A 16,253-nucleotide genomic window follows, 5' to 3' on the forward strand; every position below is an offset into this window, starting at 1 on the left:
GCAAAATCTCAGCTGCTCCTCTAAGATCCATTTAAATTCAGAGTTTATCTCTAAATGTAGAATTCAAAGATATGTGCATGTATAATTACAGCATAACTTCACATTAAATTCTTACTGAAAGACTACTGAAATACTTGATGCAAGTATTTAGACAACCTTCATGAGATGCTGTCTGCAAGGCTTTGAAACCAATACTATAAACACAATTTTTAAAGGCTTTACTTATTTTCTTTTTCTGGCGTGTTTTTTTTCCTTTTTAGCACTTGCAGCAAAAATGAATAAAACATCCTCCATATTTTGCATTATACAGGCTTATCTCATATTACATCAACTGAAAGGGCAAGGGCAAGTGCAATATAGAAAAATCTCAGAAAATGTTTAAGAATCCAGGTTTCAAATTAGAATTTTTGTCCCATTTCACACTCCCACCATTCCTTCAGATTTACCCTTACTTAGCTTCAAAAGGTTCCTAAAGAAACAGATTTTAAAAAGATTCTTAACAGCTAAAAGTAATAGAGGTTAAGCACAGAAACATTCTTAGAAATCTTAGTAGGCACCTACTTGAGGCTGTAAGTAACTAGAAACTTCTGAAATTAGGCTGACACTTCTCATTTTAAGGCTGACATTTCAGTTTTTCAATTAGAACCTGGACAGCATTTCTAGGTGTTAAAAATGGTGCACCTTGGGGTGCAGACAAGAAGCATCATGACATAGCAAAGGAGGAATAACTGGTGCTTGCAGCCCCTGCCAAGCCAGGGACTCCTGCAGTGCCCTGTGGAAAACATACACTCATCTCAGTAAAGAGGATTTTTTTGTTTTTGACACAAGTATTTTTGGTACAGTTATAAACCTAAAAGTGCTGCTACTAAAAAAATTCTCCACTAACAATTTTGTATTGATACTCATTGACCACAGTTCATTTTGGCTCAGAAACAAATAATACTGGTGGAAAGCAACTGAGAAATTTGTGAATGTCACTAACTTTAGCTCCAGGATAAAGAAAGGACAGATCTTCCACAAGGGAACCCAAAGAATACCATCACTACCCCTTTTAAAGTTCAGAGGCATGGAACACCTCTCCATATGAGGACAGGCTAAGAACACTTGGTTTGCTCATTCTGGAGAAGAGAAGGCTTTGGGGAAACCTGATTGTGGCCTTTCAGTGAGGGGGGCTAACAAGAAAGACAGACAAACTTTTTAGCAATGTGGGTAGCAACAGGACAAGGGCTGATGGTTTTAAAATATAAGAGAGTAGATTTAGACCAGGTATAAGAAATAAGCTTTTTATAATGAGCGTGGTGAGACACTGGCCCAGGTTGCCCAGAGAAGTGGTGAATACCCCATTCTCTGGGAATCTCTGGGAATATTCAAGGTCAGGTTGGAGGGGGCTCTGAGCAATCTGATCTACCTGAAAATCTCCCTGATCCTTGCAGGACTGTTGGACTGAAAGACCTTTGAAAGTTTCTTCCAACCCAAATTATTATATGGTTCTGTTAAACACAGGAATACAAAACAGAATAGTAGTGTCACTCCTGTTGAGCATTCAGAGAGGACCACCAAGCTGACTCACATTCTCATTTTCAGGGTAACATCCCAATGGTCCACAGAACACATATGCCTGGACCCGTAACTCAAACAGCCCATCTTCACAAGCAGTCTTTGTATGCTGTAAACATTACTGTTTATTTGCCCATGTACTATTTGTGGCCATGGGCTTTAGAGCAAACCAAGACTTGAATATATTACATCTTCTAAAATGATGGGTTCAGTTACTACACAAGGAAACTGTCAGGAGACAGCCACATCATGAGAAGAGGATCGTGCTTTTAACAGCCTCCTCTCACATAAGTCAGTGCAGTACATTGTATACTTGTGTCCTGGCATGTACTGACCAAATATTTGTATGCCAAAGTTTTACAGAACTTTCTCTCTAGCAAGCATTTCCAGAAAAACAGTAGAAGATATTTCTACCCTAAAACTAGTTTGTTATTTTTACTAAAACATGAGTTTCTGTTCCAACTCTGTCCTCCACAAAATAATATCCCACTGAAAAAGGTTTCAGCTTTGGAAGTGGGAGAAGACAGTGGCCTGAATTTAATGAACATGAATTAGGATTGAGATTTTCATTTTTCCATCTCTCCCTCCCAGCATGAATAGATGGGACATAATTTTCCTGCAGCATCCACAGTACAGAGAGTCCACAAAATTACTGTTTATATGAAATTTTTCAATTTGTTCTCCCCACCCATTTTTTAAACTTAAGAGTAAACCATAATTGCCAATTCTAGCTCTCCCACAGTGTATCTTCTTTGAAAACATTTATCATAAGCCTAACTCCTCTAAATGGAAAATCAGCAATCTTGAGTGGATCAGTCAACTTCAATCTTCCTTGAGAAGGCTCCCATAAATTGCTACAGAAATCTGTGTCATAAATATTCTAAGTTGTGGTTTATGAGCAGAGTGAGAAGCAGTAGACAGGAGAGGATAAATCCCAGGACTCAGTGCAGTGTAAACTACAGCCAAGCTGAGTGCTGTTCTACTTAACAAATTAAAGGAACAAAGCTTGTAGAGGTTCTAAGGTACAACAAGGGTTGTACTTATGCCAAGCTCTTTGGCATACACTCTTAGGTAACAGAGAAGGGCAAGGCAAAACATACCATTTTTGTGCAACTTCATTCACAACAATCCTTCAACTACATTACTTAAATATTTAATACATAAAAAACACTTACATAAGACTACCTTTTTCCCTGTGCAGGTGGTGAGGCACTGGAACATGTTGCCAGAAAAGCTGTGGATGCTGCATCCCTGTAATTGCTTGAAGCCAAGTTGGATGGAGCTTTGAGCTCTGGTCTAGTGGAAGGTGCCCCTGCCCATGGTAGGAGGCTGAAACTAGGTGATCTTTAAGATCCCATCCAACCCAAACAACTCCATGACTCTGGGATTCTGTACTGCATAGGATACGATCCAAGAATATTGACTAGATGGGAATACTCACAGACACTGGGGAGACAGCTGAGATTAAATATAAACCCTAGCTTTGTGTCCTTTGACTTTTTCCTTTTGACTTTGTGATCTGCATAGAATACAGTTAAACAAAACAAACAAACAAACAAAACCAAAACAAGAACAAAAAAACACTCAAAAAAACCCACCAAACATTTCCTCTGACAGAAATCGATACAGACATTTCCAAAGGAGCAATATAAATTGTTACAGAAGCAGTTCCCAGAGTTACAGAACACAGTGCACCAGTGATCTCTCAAAATCCAAACCTTGTACTTGCTTCCAGATTGATCAAAAAATACCTACAATCTGAAACTCTGGACCAGACTTTTTATGTAATAATGTCATGGGAAATGCAATTAAAGGTTAATATGATGGCCAAACTATCCCATACTTCAGCAAACATTTAAGCATATCTAGATTTCTCCCATATAAGGTCAACAAAACTAAAAGGGACTCTAGAATTTTCAATTCTGAGCAGGAAGTACTCATCATTTAATTAATTTTGGTATGCTTTCACATCCAGTTTGATTTTCAGTTGCACATTTATTTATGTAATTTATACCAAATTAACGCTGTAAACCTTGGCTCTGAGTACGCTAGCATAAATTTAATTTCACAGTAAAATTCAGTACAAAAATTTTGGTATAAGAAGAGGTGTAAATTTGTGATGCCAGTATTTAGGGAAAAAAACCCACCCTTTTTGCCTCTAAATAGAATATACTTATCAGTTAGAAATAATCCAAAATGCAACTTTGGATGCAATTCCAGCAGAGTCAATGTTTTTTGGTTATATTTTTTGAAGATTCCTTTTTAATGGTTATGTACCTACTATGCAAGTTCAAGCTGGAAAACTAGCATAAATATAGTTTATAGGGTTTTTTTTTCCCTTATGGTTTCCTTAGTCATATCCTAACTTTGCACAGACTCAACCTCTTTGTGGCAGCTCTGAAAAACACGAAGGTCACTTAAGTTTCTGTTCAAAGCAAGTAACTTCAAGAGAGAAACTGTGAATTGGCAGCTGAAGGCAGCATGGAAGCAGTCTGTGCTCATCTCCTCTGAATCTTTTCAGTGCTGTACTAGCAGACAGAAGAGGATTGGAGAGGGTGTCCTCGTTAGTTCTGTACATCAGCAGGAATACCTGTGTCCAGGTGCTCACTGGCTGTTCAATTAGGCTCACCTAAACTGTTCCTGGCAGCAGCTCACTTGAATCAAAGTGAAACCAAAGGCATTGTGCAATATCCAAACCACTATTTTTTGCTTGGTGTGTCAGTTCCGAAACACAAAGGAATTAATTTAAAGGGAAAAGTCTATCTCAGAGGAGACTAAACCTTCAATAAAAGCACTGAAGCTTCAATAAAATAACACCAACAAATTCTCAAAAAAAACCCAGCTCCCAAAGAACTCCAAAGAATCAACCTTCTCATGTAGGAACAGAGATAGCCTGATCCTTCAAATATAATATAAACACATAGCACAGTTAAAACAATGCACAGGCACACTAACAGATTAGGAATGCTTTCCCTAACCAGAGTTAAACATCTATAAATATATATGCATTTTTTTTCTTCTCTAACTGTGTAAATTGGTGCCTAAGTCCTATCTTGAACTACGTGAAAATAAGCTTGCTACCCCCACACAAACAACTCCAGTTCCCAGAAACCAACAGCAAGAAAATATACATATTTTTTCTCACTGAAAATAAACAAGAATATAAAATGAAACCAAAAGTCTGCAGTTTTTAACCCTAAAAATAGTTTGAATTATGTTTTAAAACATCATTTTGATTTACAGTACATATCTGGTTTTTTACAGAAATTTATTAGGTAATAAAATAAATTTTAACTTTTAATGTCTTTTTGAACAGAAACTATTTTTAGAATCCAGTGTGAACTTATCAAAATTGTTTTCAGTGCTCTGAAAATGCATTTCTACAAATAAATTACCACCAAACTCTAATAACTGTCATCTGAAAATCTGCATGTGTTTAAGAAATTAACAGTTCTTATTCTACAGTTCCCATTGCATTTCAGGGAAAATACTTTCCACACTGACATCTAGTGAAGGTTTAAAGTAAGAAGAAAAATCATATTCTAATACTTTGTACTTACAAAAAGCTTGTAATTTCCCAAATCATTATACTTTAAATTACTAGACTTTGCAACACACTTGTACATCACACACTATTTTTTGAAAGGTATTTTGCCACTATTTTTAATAAATACATGTTTACCTGTCAAAGGATCAGACATTCTGATGGGTATTTTAGAGAAAGTTACAATGGTAAAATCTGGTGTAATTAAGTTTAAAACACAAATAGCAAAGGGTTTGCCTTTTAAGGGCTTAACATACAACATTAACAAAACAATTCTACTAAAATCAGCAGGAATTATGAATGCAAAATATTTTAATTCATACATTTTAGATATTAATAAGACAAGTCATCTCTCTTCTCTAAGCAGTATCCAAAAAGCCTGTATTCCTACAACCTCTCTGTAATCGAGTTTGGGCTCTGCTTGTTTAGATTGCCATATAGCTGAAGTTTACAACAGCAGCGTTTGGCTTCAAGCAAACACAAAGGAGAAGAAAGGGAAGGTCCATTTAGACAGAAATTGCACTTAAAATGGAAACATGCCTGGGCAAAAGGTTTTCAACATTTTCTTTGTAAAAATGGTAGTGATCTAGAGGTCCAGAAAATCCTAGGGACTAGAATCTGCTGACATCACGGCTACTGGCTTCTCAAGATGAGCCGGGAAAGCTAGATGTTTTCTGGTGCTTGAGGGAGGTGTTGGGAAAAACAGCTGGATATTAAATTATGTTTTGGCTAAAACCTGCCTGAAGCTAAGTTACACACTTGTAATCACTTCAATTACAAGGCAAAAATACCAGTAATTAATTTTGGCAATGTGACAGGATTTAAATAAACCAAACAGAATTCTTGGTAGTATATAAAATGCAAATATCTAAAAGCTATCAACTTTTTATGTACTGAAATTAGTTCCACTTAAAATGGCATCAGAATGAGTTTCTCCATTTAATAACCTTTTCTTCATCTGAATCTAATCTTGACAACAGAACCACCATCAAGTAAAAAACGGAAAAAATTGCTTCTGTTTAAAACAAAGAACTCTTAATACTTTCAGTGTATATTGTAATTCATCACCGAGAGGCTCAATAACGTGAGATAATATCTTAACTCCAAGTCATTCTAAAGTGCTGTAAGCTGTCTGTGGTGACAATAAGCACCTGGTCTAGCCAGATCCAGTCACTGTAAACCATTCAAAAGTATACACACAGTGTCAGCCTCAGAATGTGGCAACAAAAATCGTACTGAATCCCAGAGTTGACTCTGCTTTTGCCTTTTACAGAAAAAAAAATGGTGGTTTATACACTAAACTGAAAGGAAGACTGAAAAAATGAAACATACATCTCTGTCTGGTATCATAGCAGATTCAGTAGACAGCTCTCCACAGACAATGTAGAGAAGTAATTTGAGCTCAAGTAAGATGGATTAGCTTTTGCTGAAATCAATGCAAAAACATGAACTGAACACTAGCAGCTGAACCTCAAAATCTTCAAGAATAACATGGATAAAGAGCTCATTTCCACACAATCCTTCTGGACTGAACTGAGAGAGAAAACATCTGAACATCTGGTACCACCACAATACTGGGTATGAAAAGCTCTTGCTACCCCTTTCATTTTTGTGACACATGGGAGGACTGAACTTACTACCTTGGATAGTTCTGAAACATGATCAAAAATGTAACAAGTTCCAAATTCCACCTGCAAATAGAAACAAAGACGCTGTAAGGGTACCTGTTTAGCCATCAACAAGGAGCCAATGTGCCTGACTAAATATACAATTCCAAACCCCTCCCATTAAGCAGGCCATGCCCGAAAGCAAGGTCTGTTTTAATTTAGTAAAATGTGCTTCATGATATAAAGGTAACTGACTGACAAAGAGCTTTTTTCCTCACCTATAAGCAATCCTAAATGTATGCCTCTCACATTCTCTATAGCACCAAACATTTCAGTGTATTCTTTTCTTAACTTTTGGAGGACCTAGGGCCAAGCTCAGTAATGCACTTAGTCTTTGAAAATCAACTAAACCTATTTATACAAGGAAATTAGCCAGTTTATCAGTAGACTTGAGATCCAGGCCAACCTGACCTGCTTAAGGAAAATAAAAAGAAGAAAATAATAATCACCAACATCAATTCCTTGCCATGCTGCACTTGTGTAATTAGCTTACTGAAACCAATTAAACACAGGAAGATGTAGTTATGAATAAGTAAATGCTAAAATGCTAGATGAGAAGACTTGATTATTCTGCCAAGTTCAGTGACAGATGCTAAAATGATTCTACATCCCTTGTCTGACAGGTTTAGAAAGGATACTTTTCCCATCCAAAATATTCCACCAAACACCAACTGAAGATATTCTGATTTTGTTCACGCTTAAATCAAGCAGGATGTTTTTAAGAGAAATTCCTATGGAATCAGATTCTCGAGAATACAGGAATGCCTCAGGCACAAACAACAGATTAAATAAGAGTTCCTCTACCTTCAAGACATCTGCCAGCTTGCCAATGAAGCTCCAGCAAAAGAGTATCTAGGGCAGGCTTCATCTCACCTAATTTTATTCATCTATACTTTTGACTTGAAGCATAAAGTCTCTACTTAGGCTCTTCCTCCAGTCAGCTGTAGATGGGCATTCCTTGAGAAACTAAGTCCCACTTAAAGATATATACAAAACCATAAATTGTCTGCATTTTGAAGTTAGGTAGAGGTTTATCTCACCTGTTGTTCACTGTTGTTCACAAATAAAATATAACCATATTCATACACTAAGGAAGGTAATTGTCTCACTGCAATGGCGTAATAATAAAATCTGAAGTTCAACCTAATTTCAATCCATCAAAAGAGGACAACATATTTCTCAAGTATTTGCTTTAAAAATGAATGAAACCTATGTTGGGGCATTTCCTCTCAAACCTCCTTTTAACCTGGATTACCTGGATTGCTATCTCAAACTAGGCATTTCACTTAAGACAATGGAAAAATGAGCAAAATTAAACCCTGACATAGTGCATAGCACTACAAACATACATTTAGTTTTATCTGAGCAGATACTGAAATTTCACTTCCCTATCTTTAATAATACAAAGAACCCATTTAGAGTCTTTTGAGTATTAACAGTGGTAATTTAAATTGACCTTAACATTGGTAGGGGGTGTTTGCACACCAGGAAGCCTAGAGGATGAGTCTTAATCCATCTAAATCCATTTGGAATAAAATAAAGCAGAAAGCCTGCAGAACACACAAGGTAATTGAGTGCATGGGACAATCTGGCTGGTAGCAGTAAAGTCCATTAATTGTTATTAGAACACTATGGACTTTGCCAGTCCAGTCCAATCACAGTGACTCATCCTATCCACATTACTCCTTGAAATTGTGAAGTCCAACAAGTTTTGGTCAGACTGAGGATCTTGGGGAACACCAAGGTGTAACAGGATTTCAAACACAGATGCTTATCCACCAAGAATTATAGTAAGTATATCTTGCAGTTTTCAGTCAATAGAAAGTTTGTGGAAGAAAATTAAAACCACACCTTTTCATCTTGCTACGTATTTCAGTTAAATTCTTAGTATCTTTGGTAGTCTTTCAAATAGAGCAAATTCTGTTTTTTAACACAGAAGCAGGCCCTCAAATAAGATAAACAAGTCAGCTTGCAGTAAACCAGATTCATCTAGTAGCTCGCAGTATGTGTCGTGATGGAGAAGCTCCACTGGTATTCCACAAATCTAAGTAAAAATAAACAATACGATTTGTGTAATTTTAAACACTATAGACATATTCAGAGGTTTAAGTGATTTTGTTTTAGAATTTTCACCTCATATGAAACATATTATTTAAAGGAAAAAATGATGCAACATATAGAAACACAACATTATTCATAAACCATACTAACTTATGCACTAAACATTGAAATTACATTTTATTCTGTAATGCTTCTTTTTTCTGAAACAAACTGAAGAAACAAACCAAACTTCTCCTGGGGCACAGAAATCGTGTCCAGATGGACTTTATAGGCAAGTAAAATGGAAGCAATAACCAACAGACAATTTCTACTGCACTACTCCAGGACATGCCCATATGTGCAACTCCCATACACATACCTGAGGCAGTTTATGTAAGGACAGCAATAGGAATGTGCCAGCCAGTAACAAGGCACAGCCTTGTCCAGTCACTTGCAGATGTATTCCCTTTTTGGGTGGATGCTGAACTTCATTTAAACACTGCACTGCTGCAGTTGCAACCATCTGGACTCAACAGTGTGAAACCCATTGCAGTACATGTGTGAACAGAGCAATGTTTTGACAGCGACACAAAAGCATTCTAATAGGCAGATACCACCTCTTAACTATACACTTATACCAATGAGAAAATGCTGGACTGATTTCCTGCTTTTCTGAGGCAAATGTCAGATGTGTTCTTGCTTGGCATAAAGTCTCATGGAAGCTTGTCATTTCTCTGCTCCTATTTCTTCCTAGCTATTTCACCCTGACCCAGAGCACTTGAAGTAATGGATCTCACCTGAGGAAAGTTTTTAATACTCATATGAATTTAAAGAATTCCTTTTATTTGAATTAATTAACTTTCCCATTTCCTATGTAAAGTAGAGCAGCATTATACAGACTAAGAAAGTGAGATAGGCAGAGAGGAGCTCCGTGGTGCAGGAGGTAGCTAAAGAGAGAACCTGAACAAGATGGATATAAAATTTCCAGTGAGACAAGTGGGTGTTACTTAAATCACATGCTGCTGTGGGTCTCCTGACACCCACTCATGAGATTAAAGACACAGTGTTAAAGAACAGCACTAGGGACCAACTAACAATATTCTAAACCTGTAATACTGAATATAACCAACCAGACAGCACGCTTACACTACTATCAAGCCTCAGTATGAGAATTGCTGTAAACCAGAAAAGTCAGAGTGCCATAAGTGATCACATTAACTTTCATTTTTCACAGGACAGCAAGGTTTCCAGAATAATCTTCTACACACATGTGCTCTTTTTCTCAGTTCAAGTTCAGGATTGCAAAATGAAAGGTGAGATCCTCACAGTTACATAATTTCTTGAACTAGTACCTTAAGACAAAGCAAATATGCAATAAATGAAGATTCACAGTGGCAACACTAACACTCTACAGGTGTCAATAAGCAACACCTCATGGGTAACTACATGCCAGTCAATTGGTTAAAAACACTAGCTAAGAAATTTTAAAGGCAATCCTAAGTCTGCATAAAGCAGGCTTTACACTCCTAGTGCACTTACCGAGTATGCTTCTGACCACCACCACCAGTCCTTTAATACTCTTTCTGGGTTTATAGGCTTATTGTTCATAGAGAATGGTGAAAGAACACATCAGGAACTTTCATTTTCATCTGGATTTTAACTCCTGGAATGCAATGCAACAGTCATACATATTTAAATGCACAACAACCAATTTGAGGGTAAAACTCACAGAGGAGAAATTGAAATTCTATCATTTTGACTCTTTACTGCCTCTCTACCTCATTAAGACAGAAAACATTAGTATTATTTCTTAGAATTCTATTTTTGGAGTGCACTCACTTTGCACAGGACAAAGAAAAAGTGAACAGGATCTTCATAGCTTGTAAACAGATAAGCATGTAACACTATTGTACATAACCCACCGTGGGAATCCAGAGCATCCTTGTGGCTGCCCTGGAAGATCTGGAAGCCTGGCAGGGGGTCAGGAGGCCCCCTGCACAGAGCCTCGAGAGACACTGTCTCTGATCTCTGTCCATGGAAAAGAGTTTTCAATCTTACGGGATGAATTACAAGCTCTGAGTGTTTGATATAAGTAATTAGTGTGGCATGGGTGCAAAAGTAGAATTTTAGGATTCTAGGTAAGGGGTTCAAAGGGGGCAAGATGGAGGAAATTGGGCGTGCCTTGTCCTTTTTCTTCTTCATGCCCTCCATGTTTCACTGTGATGTTGGCATTTTTCTGTTGGTTTAGGCTGGGGACACACTGTTCAACATGGGTGATAGATATTGGCAGGTTATTGTAAATATAGCACACGTAGTTTCTAGTATATAATGTTTGTAACATCCCACTGAGGGGCAGAGCCCCGCACACTGTCCTGCAAGACAGACCTGCTGCAGCTCAGAGAGAAAATATTTTAGATAAGAAGAAATAAACAACTTTGAAAACCAGCACAGATGAATTACGACTCCTTCTTTGGCAGCGGGGCTGAAAGAGACTTTCTACAATCTCAGGAGCATTTAAATATCACAGATCCCGACAACCCACAGCAGGAAATATTTGCAGACTTCAAAGGCTAATCGATGTTTTGTTCCTAACAAAATGGCATACAGCTTCCAGCTTTCTTAGAAGTGCTTCTGCTGCACATTACCCTGGAGGAACTCATTCAATCCTATCCTCTCCCAAAAGTCTGAGAACCTGCCTTGCAATGATACTTAGCCAAAAGAGTCAGTTTGGAGCTTAAAAACTCTCTTCCTCTAAAAGGTTTGCTGATGGGAGGAAAGAATAAACTTTTCCAGGTAGTTAATATATCACTTCCCTTCAATTCTCTTCAGTAGCTATTAGCCAGCAGTACAGATCACACCCCATGTTCCAAGATTCTTACATCCAAAACTAAATCTGAATCAGCCACACCTGGAATGACAACAATGGGTACACAGTATATAAAAATAATTGATTGTTATACAGTAGAAAAAACATTTTCTGTATATTTAATAGAAATTACATTTTCAGTAAAAAAATATAAATTAAATAAACATCTCAAATTACACACACAAGAAGAAAGACAAAGAAAAAGCCTAGTCTTCAATTTATGAATAAAGGCATCTGGAACAATGCCCATACAAACCTACTAATTTCTTCTCTGTTAATTCCACATGGTTTTCCCATAAGCATACCTGGTTTTCTGTAACCAATTTTGATTTGCATAAATTCTTCCCAGAAAGTGAACAATTACCTAACCTAATGATTTCTCCATTAATGGACATTTTGGCAACAACAGATAATGGAGAAATCCTTGATTAGTTTCAGGAGAATTCTGAGTAGCATAAACAAACATTACATCAGTAAGAGCCTCAGCAAGCTTCCTTTAAATGCAGGACATTCATTGTGCTGAGGGAATATGACTGATCTAGGTATCCTGAGAAGATAAAAGTGCAGCCAAAATGGTTTTTTGCTTTTGCAAGAGATGGCCATATCTGAGATCCTGATATTCAACGATGAACTAAATGGATGAACTATCTGCTCTTTAGATACTAATAGCCCCTCTTCAGCTGCAGCTCTAGGCTCTGTCTATCCTACGCTTTGGCTGAGCTGCAGTCCAAGATCCCAACACACAGCCCAAATGAACAAGAGGATACAATTCCTTCTGCAGCCCCTTCTCAGCACCACTCCATCTACAGATCTAGGCTCTGTCTCCCTCCCAACCCTAATGCTACCCCAGCCCAATGCACCACAACCAAATCATACTCCCTCAAAGGTCCAAACCACCATTTTCTCTTGAATTTTAATACCTTTATCTGGGATTGTTCTTCAAAAGTCAGTTTGACATTAATAACATAGTCTTTATTACTAATGCAGCTTTTTTTCATTAGCCAACAAGAATCCAAAGTGGAAGCTAGCCCCTCAGTCACTGAAACACAGACTACATAGCAGCAGTTCTACTGCAGTGCGGCCTTTGAATATCACTGGTGAGTGAGAAGCTGCTTACTAATGTGGTTTCCCTCTAAGCATAGTGTGAAGTTTAGAGTGAAAAAGGAAAAAAACAGGTACTTCTGAAGGCAAAGGATCATAATTTGGCATTTGAAAAGTATTAGAGATTTACCACAAAAGGATTGTTTAAGTCTTGTCTTCTCAGCAGTTGAATTAGCAAGAAAACATTCAGGAATCATGCTTACAAAAGGTGACATACTGGAGTTTGCACATTCTTAAAATATAATCAAAAAAGACAGGCATTTGGGTGTTACGAATCCTAGCCTGCTTTAGGATTTGTGCAACCTCCATTTTTCAGCAGTAAAATGTAAATAATAATCCTACCTTTTCTGACAGTAGGACTATGAAGCTTAATTCATTTAAACTCTGTGAAAGTCTTCTGAGCTCCTTGTATTGAAACTGTTATTTAATTAAATATTTTTATTATTCTGAAGGAGAAGCTATAACAAAAAAAAAACCCACTTTTTTATTGCTTATTGCATTTTGCATGTAACTGTCAGACCCCCCCAATAAGAGCACCAGTCCATCTGTCCCTGTTCTGATAAGGATTTACAATACTCCAACTGTGTTACAAGAGAAAAGCATCATGATTTTAACAGCACTTTTAAATTACTCATATTGATGTTCTTTTCCTGAGTTCCATGTACATTTTAAACTAGAGTTTTTTATCCTTTAAAATACATTCAAGTCTCCTTTGCTGTCTTATTTAGTGAATTAGAAAGGCTTTCAACTCTGTTTTTGTGGACATAGAAACAGAAATGAACAAAACACATTGCTTTGATTTGTCTATCTACAAACAAGCCCAAAGTTGGTGTTGCTAGTTCTGAGCCCATACTGCACTGTTCTTTACTTCAATGCCATCTACTTCTGAATAAAACTGCAAGGAAAAGAAAAAGAAAACACAAAAGAGATGCTGCAGACTTAAGTAATACTGGTTAGAGCATAAACAGTTCTCTTTTAAGAACATAATAAGTTCTCTTTTAGCTTTTCAGAGTTTAAGAACTCCAGGTTGAAGTAGCTTCCACTCAGAGCTTTCATGTACTACTGACTAATTCAGTAATGCTTCCCTTGATTATAAATGCTGGAACAAATAGTCACATAGACCTGAATTAGCACAACTATTAACAGTCTTTTTCCCTTGATTGCTGTCACAGTGCAGATCATGGGGGTCAAATGCAATACACTGAGTATGAATCTGACCCAAAACCTAACAGAAACACAACAGGCAAATTTTTGCCCTGTTGTGATCCCCACTGGTTGGAGAAAAACTTAAAACGCTCCAACTGGTCCTAAAAGGCTAGAAATTATAGAGAAAAAGCTACTCAGAAGACAGCACTAGAGAAAAGATTTGTAAGATTACTCTCCCTGGTCTAGAGGTTCTGTCCCATACAGTTCTGAGCAGGAGTGGGCCACACGGTGTATGGAAGGCCATAGCCAGGTATGCAATACAGAGAACAATCAGGAATTATTAAAGTAATTTACATGGTCTACAAGTGTCTAAGACAAAACAAAGGGTTTTTTCCTCCAAACTCTGAACAGCTCAGGATCTCAAAGATTTCACCACAGTAGAAAGCCACAGTATCCAGAGTCCTGCACAATTTTTTTTTATATTAAGTTGCATAGAGTCTTTAAAGCAGCTTTGTGCAACCTGCAAGTCAGCAGCTCTGAGACCAGAAAGTCTCTCTGCATTGCAATAGCAGACCTGTGTATTACCAAACCAGAGAAAGCAAGCCAATATTACTTTCTGCTAAACTGACACACTCCTTTCAGATCATTTCATATGCAATTTGGAACCAGTGTTACACTTGGAGGGGTAAGTAGCACTAGTAAACATGCTATTTCCCTCAGAAAGAAGGTTTCAGGTTCATTTAAAAAAAAGGCTTGTTATATACAGGATATTCTGACACAATGGGTAGAGACTAGCTCCTGTTTCCTTCACAAGGCTTAAAGAACAGGATGCAGCACAATGTCAAAGGTACCTGCTTGTCTCAGTCAATGCTCAGCCAAGCTCCAGAAACCATCTAACATTATATGCTCACTGCCAAGAATTGTTTGAAACCCAAACCTTTTAAAATACCCGTTTTCTTAGTCTAAAATGGATACAGTACCATTGTAATAACCTCCTTCTAGACGTGCTGCACTTCCTTCTCAGGATTCAGAATTGCCACTTACAATCAACTAAAGGAACAAAATGTTTCTATTATTTATGTTGATTTTTTCACAGATGGCAAAGGATTCATCATCATGTCGGCCCCTTTATTGTCACCTACTCTGCTTACTGCCTGTAAGACTCAGCTATAGCTCAGGGCCAAGCAGTGAAAGGCAAATCCTCTATACCAAGTTTGTTTGTCCTATCAATTCTTTAGAAAGCAGCATGTAGGCATAAGGAAATGAAAAGCAAAGAAAATAATTTAAACTACCTTGCCATGTAGTTTGTGGTAATCATATCTTATCTGAGCAAATTCACGGAGTCCCAAAGATCCTCCAATGAGATAGAGCTGAAAACAGAATGAAAACAGATGTGTTAGGACTGTTACAGAAAAGAACACTTGTGCATACTGACCCAATTCACTTACCAAGGGACTGTACTATTTTTCCAACAAAAACACCAGGATCTGAAGAAAAGAATACTTTAGAAAATAAGTACAGGTACCTTCTTCCACTCTCTGAGCCTGGATTGCACACATGTCCTCCTTCATACAAAGACAGCTGCTACATGACTCAGACTCTCCAGGGAGGAGTCTTCCTCTCCTCTTACCCCTTCTTTTCCCTCCCCATGTGTTTTCCTGACATAACAGCAGTACAGGAACCTTTACCTCACTGCCACAGGTTTTATTCTCATAAATTTTCAAACTCAATGGGGAAGTAACAATGTCACACTGACTTACTCTGATGTCTATGGGTAACAGATCTAATTAAGCTTCTGAACAGATCATGACTGTAGCTATAGTTCAATAACATATTATCACCCAGGCTAAGAAATCACACCCAGCACACCTATCCTTTTATTACTCCTTAGTTATCCTGCAATTTCCTCCATGCCTGTGAAGCTTAAGAATAATAAAGGGAGAAATGAGACGGCTTCATACCCACATAAGAAATCATTATATTATTCTTTCTTATGACAGAGTGATATAACAAAACTGTGTATGTATTACTACCATTAGATAGGACTATCCAAAGATCAAATTTCTTTAAAAAGAGAAGAGACTTGAAAATTAGCTTAGAAATCTAGCTACTTTGTGAAAGAGTCAGGTCCCTTGCTACTGCTCTGACCTCACAGTGTCTGCTGTTCTCTGTTAATGCAGATGCACAGGAGGACAAAAGACTTCACATCTAGAGACACACATCTAAGGAAGGTGGAAGTATGAGGAAGCTCTATGGACCTGAGAGAAGGCAGGAAAAAAATCCAAACAAAACCCACCACCACCACCCTCTTTCATCATGCAACTTTGCTGTT

General features: G+C 37.5%; 1 protein-coding gene across 2 annotated transcripts in view; it reads right to left on the reverse strand.

The window, feature by feature from the left end:
• The window catches only part of LOC128808714 (cytochrome c oxidase assembly protein COX16 homolog, mitochondrial), a 45,966-nt gene that overhangs the window by 18,303 nt on the left and 11,410 nt on the right, over window positions 1-16,253 (reverse strand). Inside the window, exon 2 of one of the 2 annotated variants that reach the window (XM_053980156.1) lies at window positions 15,214-15,291. In XM_053980156.1, coding sequence (XP_053836131.1) covers window positions 15,214-15,291 — 78 coding nt within the window. Of the gene's footprint in view, window positions 1-6,741; window positions 6,853-15,213; window positions 15,292-16,253 lie in introns of those variants that run through there. The other variant, XM_053980157.1, reaches the window with a different exon arrangement.

The sequence above is a fragment of the Vidua macroura genome, chromosome 6 (genome assembly GCF_024509145.1).
Source record: "Vidua macroura isolate BioBank_ID:100142 chromosome 6, ASM2450914v1, whole genome shotgun sequence".
NCBI lineage: Eukaryota > Metazoa > Chordata > Aves > Passeriformes > Viduidae > Vidua > Vidua macroura.